At 30.7% G+C, this 9054-nt stretch overlaps 1 protein-coding gene across 1 annotated transcript; it reads right to left on the bottom strand.

Annotated features, from left to right (window-relative positions):
• Positions 1-566: 566 nt before the first annotated feature.
• On the bottom strand, positions 567-8523 carry LOC139518013 (inter-alpha-trypsin inhibitor heavy chain H3-like). The gene is made up of 4 exons (XM_071309674.1): positions 8506-8523; positions 2078-2241; positions 1442-1552; positions 567-834 (listed from the first exon to the last, which is right to left on the bottom strand). Exons 1-4 carry the CDS (start codon positions 8521-8523, stop codon positions 567-569), a joined length of 561 nt encoding a protein of 186 aa, XP_071165775.1.
• Between the last annotated feature and the right edge of the window lie 531 nt (positions 8524-9054).

The following is a 9054-nucleotide window of genomic DNA, read 5'->3' as shown; positions in this document are numbered from 1 at the left end:
TTTTAAAATAAATGCTATCTTTTATTAAAATTCTTTACACTTCCATTATAATTTTGTAAAGACATGAGCAAAAGACAAATAATAAATCATCGCATGATACAGGTTACAATAAAGAAATAATGATTATCATACGAAATAACATATAAGTATATAGCATTGACAGTCGTGTTTATAATCAGTTAAAAAGCCGTAAAATAGCACTGGTAGTCAAGATTTTGTAATCCTGATTTAACAAAATTACATACATGTGGTATATTTTCTATGTTTCTTTCTATATAAATCTGGTTAACATACAGTTCGAAATTTGAAACTGGTATTTAAAAGCATTATCAACTGCTTAGTGACGAAACAATTAACATGGCAATTGATAAACCTCGGAAGTCTCCTATACCCTTAATAGGTCTACCGAGTTGTGCTGTATATGCTGCTCTTTTGTTTCTTTTTAAAAGAAGTCTGAAATCCATACATTAGTAAAACATGATTAATTTTAGCCAGATCATCTTATATGTTTGCTTAAGTAAACGAACAACTCAATGGTATTTGATCTCTTGTGAAGAGTTGTCTCATTAAAAATTAAACCTCGTCTTATTATAAATCTTACCAGTTGTGTTCATCCCTTCTAATGGTGGCATCGTTAGATCTATGATTTCTCTGGATTCACTAATACAAACTTTTAACTTAAAATCTTCCACTATTTGACCAGGATCTAAATGTATCACGTGCTGATATGAGCATAGGGTTCGTTTAAGCAATTCTTGATATTTCAGTTTAAATATCACTAATGCATTCTTTTCCACATTAACAAGGATGTTAAACTTGTTTGTAGTTCTCGGACTGTTAAAATATATATTTGCTATTGAATAAATAATAGAAAATCGTTATATGTGTATTTACCTCTGTTCATGATAAAAGGTTAATAGTTATCAAAGGTACCAGGATTATAATTTAGTACGCCAGACGCGCGTTTCGTCTACATAAGACTCATCAGTGACGCTCATATCAAAATATTATAAAGCCAAACAAGTACAAAGTTGAAGAGCATTGAGGATCCAAAATTCCAAAAAGTTGTGCCAAGTACGGCTAAGGTTATCTATGCCTGGGATAAGAAAATCCTTAGTTTTTCGAAAAATTAAAATTTTTTTGTAAACAGGAAATTTATAAAAATGACCACATTATTGATATTCATGTGATACCCTCGGGGACGAAACGTCCACCAGCAGTGGCATCGACCCAGTGGTGTAAATAGTTATCAAAGGTACCAGGATTATAATTTAGGACGCCAGACGCACGTTTCGTCTACATAAGACTCATCAGTGACGCTTAAATTAATATTAATTCAAAACCATAAAATAAAATGATTTCATATAAGTCTGGTTACTTTACAATTGGTTTGCTTGAAAAATATCATAGTACTGCATGCATTTTCTTTGCTTTTACTTACGAAGCAGCAATGTGACATGCACTTTCTCCTCGACGTTTCGCCACTTCAAACTGTTTCTTTGTTTTATCATTCTCTTTAACATTGCCAGCATATCGTTTTCCTCCTATTTCCCTGTATTACAAAAATTTGTTTGGAGTATTCGCAAGGTAGAAATAGAAATTTCCAAACCCGAACACTAATTACATTTTTTTTTGTAACAAACTCTAATCCTTCATAGGACATTTGTTCGACAAGTCTTCTGCCTCAATGTTTTGATATTTCAAAATGGCAATAATAAACTTTTAGTCTTGCATTGATGATGTACATGTATTATCTTCGACAAAAGTTTTTAATTGTTTTGTGCCCGGAACATGATTTTTACGTGCGACCAGTTTTGTCGTCCAAATCAAATAAAATGACATGAAACAAGATTCGGTCTTATATAAATACATGTACTGTTATATTTGTAGGACTCATAAGAAAATATATTAGAATTCCCTCACTTAAACTGAAATTGTATGAAAATATTCATTTATGTATGTAATAATTGTCAAAAATCGTGTAATTTTCTAAGGATGTCAAACGAAATTAAGAAATCATAGTGTATGCCTTCCTCACTAACGCAATTAATCATATAGCAAAATGATATGGTCTTACATTGTAAAGCCTGTTATAAAAGATGAATCTGGGAGAGTCATATCAAACATTATTTCTGATGCTTCTTGATTTGAGTTGAGAATTTTAGTCTCCACTACTGTTGTAGCAAATCGAAAGTAGATATCTGATGAAATATGCATAGACTTTATCTCTGGTTGTAATATCTGCAACAGAAATTGAGATAAGTGTAGAAGTTTATAAAAATAAGTCAGGCATACAATTGTTCAGAAAAAGACCAGACGGACATACACGGATAGACACATATTAATTTAAAACAGTACAAAAATACTGATAACTGCTTATCCTTGTTTTTATCAAATGTTTTTATGATATTTATTAAAACATGCGAAAGGTTTACGAAAATGATAATAAAAATATACCTGTGACTGAACACGCTCATCAACTAACGCACTTAACAGAAAGATTATACTTGTCCATATTTTGTAAAATTTCGTCGCAAACATGATGATATTTCAATGCATTATCTAATCATTCGAATAGCATGCAGAGTTTAAAAATCTAACAATGCGTATTTCATGAAAGTTATTCCACTTTTATTACAGCCTTTTTTTAGATAGAAAAACACGATACCGGATTTAAAAATGAGAAACATGCCATGAATATAATATTATAAAAATCCACTCAACATTTAGTATGACAAAGTATATTACCGTGCATGGTTTTAATTTGACGTTAAGTAAATGTTGCTAAATGTTAACATGCCGTTGATTTATGTCCTTCTGCCTTAGACACAAGGTTGAATATTTGCTTCAAATTTAATAACTTACTTAGAGTAATATGTTAAAATCAGTTTAATATTATATTTGTATATAAACTTATCATCTTGCACTATGATGAATCTTATTGAGCCAGTAGTTGATCTAAAATTATCTGATTTGTTTTAGGAAGTTTGCTACTCAATTTCAAAATAACAATCTTTTCCTAATATTAGTACAAATAGATAGGGGATTAATAAAGGAACAAAAAGAGCGAAAAAAATATATAGGTCTGTGTGCTTGTTTTCGAGATATTAGCCACTGAAATTTTGGCGAGAATATGTTCTCTCTTGATTTTTCATGGCTATTTCATTGACAAGTTTATTTTCTTAAAACTATTAAAAAATAACTAAGATTTTATAGGCTTTTACAGATGGCTTATAATTATACATTTAAAAGATTAATAAAAAGAAAAATGAAGGTCGGTGGGCAACATTTTTAAGGCATTCAAATGGATAAAATCAGAGGATTCCAAAAGTCTGACAGAAATTCCAAAACATGACAAGCGAACATCCTTAAGCTGTAAAGTAGCTATTAATCCCTGTCTCCAGTTCGTTTCGATTCCATCCGATTCCTATTGCTTTTAAAGGCTATATAGTCTTTCCTTTTTTATGACACGATCATTTTGATCTTACTAGGATCTACTGTACAGACAGTTTGCTGTGTCGTCAATTAAGATCTGCTCAGTCAATGTTCAGATTGTTCTGAACTTCCAGAACTGTACACATCAATATAATATTGTATTGTCTGACAAGCTACTCAGTAGTTTCGAATTTACGTTTATTCGAAAACGATGTATTTATAACATAGGATATGTCTGAGTTTGACTGAAAACTGAAAATTACTGAACAATTTATCGATCACACTTTTATATCATGTTAAGGTCAAAGTGACATTTTTAGACTTATAGTCATTTACTATTGGCATATGTGTATGTCCACATATCTCTCAACATACTATGTATTCTAGTTTAAGATACAAATATCTGAAAATGCACGCATGCTGTGTGTAGAACTGGCAGCAATTGAGATATTCAGAGAAAGTCAACATGTTTTGAAATAAACACTCGAATTTACGCATGATATCTCATAATTTGTTAAAAAATCGATTAAAACTAAAGACCATTCAAAATTAATGTGATTTAACTGGAAAAGATATTGTCCTGAATTTTTTGAAATTATCCTTTACCTTACTAAGGTTATATGAACTTTAGTATTGGCCTAGATATATTCGTATTTCTTGCAAAATAACTGCTTCATTTGTTTACTTTGTCTTCTCCATTCTTCTTTTTTCTATTTTCATTTTAATCTAATTTTGTAATTTAAATACGCGCATACTTTAGTACAAGAGTATATTCCTTTATAAAATGATTGTTAGTTTTTCAGAAGATATTTGTTTTACAAGGTTATCATATCATGACTGGAGAAAACAACTAATCTTCGGATTTAGCATTCAACCTAAAGTCTTACTTCTTTTTATCTGTACATAATGATATGGTTTAATATCGCAATTCTTCAATGACAAAAAGGTTCAATCGTTACAGACGTAAACGTTAGTTGTTACACAGTGTAGGTATGCACAGTGTATACATGTTAATTTAAATTTGTTATATCAATGCGTCTAGTAGATAATAATCGGTAAGTGACAGGTTGGATCGGTTTTTGGGAATATAATACTTTTTCAGAAGTGTATCATTTCATCGATCCTCTTCTTTTAATGACGTGTTGTTCTAATTATAACTTCCGTGTTATAATAAAAAGAAACAGCACTTCACTTCGGTATTTATACATTCACGGATTTCAAATGTTTGTCTTTGAGCGTTCCTGATAAAGGTAACTCCAGAAAAGCGCTTCGGATTCATACAATTATATCAGATTATTACACGGCATTTTTCATATCACATGTATTATCAGCCCTAGGTTCAATATCAGCCTAAGAGCCGCATGGCTCGAGGGCTGGTAATACATGCGATATGAAAAATTACATGTTATGATCTTTTTATCATATGCTTCAACAATGGAGAAAAATAACAGATTAATATTTTGATCCTTTAACGTTGTTCCAAAATAGAAGTTTTAAGAGTGAAAAGTTCACGGACATCGGACCCCAAATTTAGTTCATTCGATATGAAATCTTTCTATCATATGCCTCGGCACAGAAGAAAAATATTTAAATATGGACGAATCGACCAACAAATAGTTTGACAATATACATAATGAACACTGTTTGGAGAAGTCAACTTTTTTAAAGTAACTTTCTCAATTATGTTTGAAACTTTTAAAAAATGAATTTATTTAATAATTTGTTTGGTTTTTTTATTTGCTTTTGTTTTTTCATTATTTTTCCCAATATACTTTACAGTATCCAAATAATTGTTTTGTACACTACTTTGAAAATTAATGTTTTTCACTGAAAACGTAGCATTGAGGTGTATTTTCCGGAATTTGCCGAGTATCACCGGAATGCCATGCGATAACGTTACGGAAAGGCATGTGATAACAATCGAAGAATGTGATAAACTTTTCATATCAGTTGCAAATGTCTGGTTATGTAATGTATTTCAGTTGTTTCCTGTAATTAGTTAATACTTCAGTTTCATTCTGTAAATCTTTTGTATAGTAATTTTATAAATTTACTGTTTACAAAAGTATAAATTATTAATAATAGGGATGCTCTGGTAACTAACAGAAAACCCTGGCCGTTTTTGGCACAACCTTTTTTATCTTTTGGTCCTCGGTGCTGTTCGACTTCGTGCTTGTTTCGACTTTCAAACTTTTGTATCTAGGCGTCACTATTAGATCTTGTGTGGACAAAATGCACTTCTGGCGTATTAAAATTTTGAACTTGTTGCCTCTTGTTGGCTGTTGTTCGTGTGTTTCTTTGTCAATTGTGTTCTCCAATTTATTTATATTGTAGTCCTGTGGTGTTGAGTTGTCATTTTAATGTTACATTTCACATGGCTATAAAAGGGGAGGTTTGGCATGCCACAAAACCAGGTTCGACCCACCATTTTTTCCTTTAAAAATGTCCTGTACCAAGTCAGGAATATGGCCATTGTTATATTATAGTTCGTTTCTGTGTGTGTTACAATTTAACGTTTCGTCGTTTGTTTTCTCTTATTTTTGAGTGTAAATTGACATTGCGATAAGACGTGTCACGGTACTTGTCTATCTATTTGTCCATGGATTTATGAGTTTGAACAGCGGTATACTACTGTTGCCTTTAATTAGCACCAATTTGAAAAATCTGTAATTTACGTTAATTTAATGCTATTATCATACAGTAAAACTCATATGTTATTTAGTCTAAGTATATGATAATAAAATGTATTAAACGTGTTTTTTATATATACATCACTGGGTCGATACCTCTGCTGGTCCCGAGGGTATCATCAGCTCAGTAGTCAGTACTTCAAAACTTATAATCCTGGTACCTTTGATAACTACTCTTTTCCGATAATTCATTCTCAATAACGACCCTATCGACAACTATCGGTGAAAGTAAAGCAATATGGTCTTACATTGTAAAGCCTGTCATAAAAGCTGAATATGATAGGGTCATATCAAACATTATTTCTGATGCTTCTTTATTTACGTTCAGAATTGTAGTCCCAACTTCTGTTGTAGCAAAGCTGAGTAGATATCTAATGAAAAGTGTTTCGACTTTATGTCTGGTTTAAGGTCTGTAAAAATGAAACATGAACTTGTTAGTCTTTGATAAGCACTTGACTGCGGCATAGAATACTGACAGCTAAAACAACAGTTAGGTTCTTTGTTACATCACAAAAAAGTTTTATCAGAACGAACGTTAAATTAACCAAAAATGGGCCGTGTTTTAAATTGTGTTACTTCGTCATTAATTATTTCATTTTCCTATTCGTGATTTCTTCTCTAAATTTCCGTTATGAATTTTCCTCGGAGTTCGTTTGTTTTTGTTATTTTACTTATTCATTTCAAATATTATGTTTTCTTTCTAAGTATTTATTTTTCGTTTTAAAACATGTACGATGACTTTCTTAACCCATGAACCCATGAATCATCGGATTTTATTTTATTAAGCTGAATTCATACCTCATCATTTTGTCTTTATGGATAACAAAACAGATGTGTATCTGTGGTTTCAAAGAATATGTAGGTAGACATGTAACACGCAGAAGTCAATATGGAAACAGTCTAAAGGTATCGTTAGAAAAACATAAAGTTTTTACAAAATATACAAATGAATTATTTCATTGAGGCTAGTGCAAATACTATTTTATAGATGAGGTGGTAATTAGATGACACATATAATATGTAGATAAATAAATTGCATATTACGGTGTCAACTTTAACATCAGACATTTTAAGACTTTTTGTACGCTTCAGAATGTTATAAAATTTTACAACATGAAGATTATCAGGTCAAAAGTTTGAGGTTTTTTTTCATTTGTTTATAATGATAATTAATCTATTCGTCTAAAGGTGGAATATTTACCTTGTTCCTCTACAAACATGTTGTATTAAACATAGATTTTTTTTCTGTTTGCTAATTAATTACATCATACATTAAATATATACATAAATACGAATCATCTAAATTAATGAAAACGTTTTTTCTTTGTTTCGGAATTGACCTGAGCTTTTAAAAATTTAATCATTAGTAGAAAAGTGAACTCGTTAAGAAGAACCGTGCGTATGTCTTATTTGGCAATAAACGAATGACGGATTCCGTCGGCAGAAACCTTTTTTTTTCACTAATTCACGTGCAAGTGTAGATTTAAACATGCCTTGATAATTTTTTGGTGTTAAGAATTGATTAAAATTGATAGTGAAGTACTTCTGATCAATTTGTTTTATATGGTTTCTTTATCCCGCATTACCTGCTTTTTCCAGTTAACGGACAAAATCACGTAATTTTTTTTAATTTTGCACCTTATTCCAGACCTCATTGCATCAAACCTGCTAATTACTGACAAGAAAATCATTCAAAATAATCTAACTTAATCACTTGCAACTCGAATAAACAATAGCTAAACCTATCTTTACCATCAACATTTGCCACTTTGCAGTGTCCTTAAATAACCACCTGTTTTGACCAATGGAAAACATGATAACAATGTATAGCTAGTCTTCAAACAGTTTGTATATGGGACCCTAGATTTTTCATGTCAAACAAGGATAAAACCAATAAAGTTGCATATCAATGTAAAAGGAAAGGTATCATTTTGTAATGCAAACTTAGAATTTTAAATCTTTTTATTTATCACTGCCCAGTGAAGTGACAAAGATAGCCAAAGTTTTTTTAATACTAATTTTCTGCGTGGGACAATGGCACAGAGGCTAAGAACTGGTACCTGCCACCTCAGTAATTACGGTGATCCTTTATGATTTCGATTTTAAAGGTACGATATAGCTTTTGTAATCCTTAATCGAAAAGTAATTTTCCTAATTTTCCATTTAACATGGTATTTGTTATAATATTAAGTTATGAAATACACATCATTCTTTTGCTTTTTTTGAGAAGGTAGAGAGTTGAACTTTAAATAGGCATGTGTTTTATATTTATCTAATGAGAAAAGGTTTTATTTACATTTGTAGAAAAAGGTGAATACAGGATACAAAAAGAAAATATGTGGTTTTGTAGAATGTTATAAGATAGTAGAAAAAAACATACCTGTTCCTCAACTTGCATTAACAGCAGACAATAAGTTTAAGATATACTTTTGAAACTTTTGTAATAAACATGTTGACATTTCTGTGCATTATCAACTTATTCAAATATTTTTTTGTTTGTTTAGCGTGATTATTCTTTTATAACAACAATTTGTTAACAAAATCTGAAAGGTTGGTAAAAACAAAGTTCCCGGATTTCATACATCTGATTATCATAATTTGTAAAACTAAAATCCACCTAATTACTTGTATCGTTGAAAACATAACATTGATCTATCATTGTGTAATGAAAGTAGATGATTTATAGCATCATTAAGTAGTGTTACACTATATGACAAAGAATCTGTGAAATCTCTCATCTCTTCACAATACATATGTTGTTGTTCCGGCGGATAAGTTTTCGTATTATATTGTCTTTGTATGCATATCGTACTACTACGAGTGTCTGGTAAACGAATTTGGAATAAATGAGTTCTAATGTAATCTCAGATACAAAAACATATTCCTTTCATGGATTAGATTTTGACCAATCATAAATGCTTCATTTCTT

This window comes from Mytilus edulis, chromosome 1 (assembly GCF_963676685.1).
Source record: "Mytilus edulis chromosome 1, xbMytEdul2.2, whole genome shotgun sequence".
NCBI lineage: Eukaryota > Metazoa > Mollusca > Bivalvia > Mytilida > Mytilidae > Mytilus > Mytilus edulis.
Note: the sequence above shows the minus strand (reverse complement) of the source record. Positions and strands in the feature narration are given on the sequence as shown.

Bases quoted from the DNA above. Each gene is read 5' to 3' on its own strand.
- LOC139518013 (XM_071309674.1), bottom strand. The intron at 1,553-2,077 runs GTAAGACCATAT...TTTGTAATACAG, and splicing joins TTTATAACAGGCTTTACAAT to GGAAATAGGAGGAAAACGAT. The intron at 835-1,441 runs GTAAGTAAAAGC...ATATTTTAACAG, and splicing joins GCATGTCACATTGCTGCTTC to TCCGAGAACTACAAACAAGT.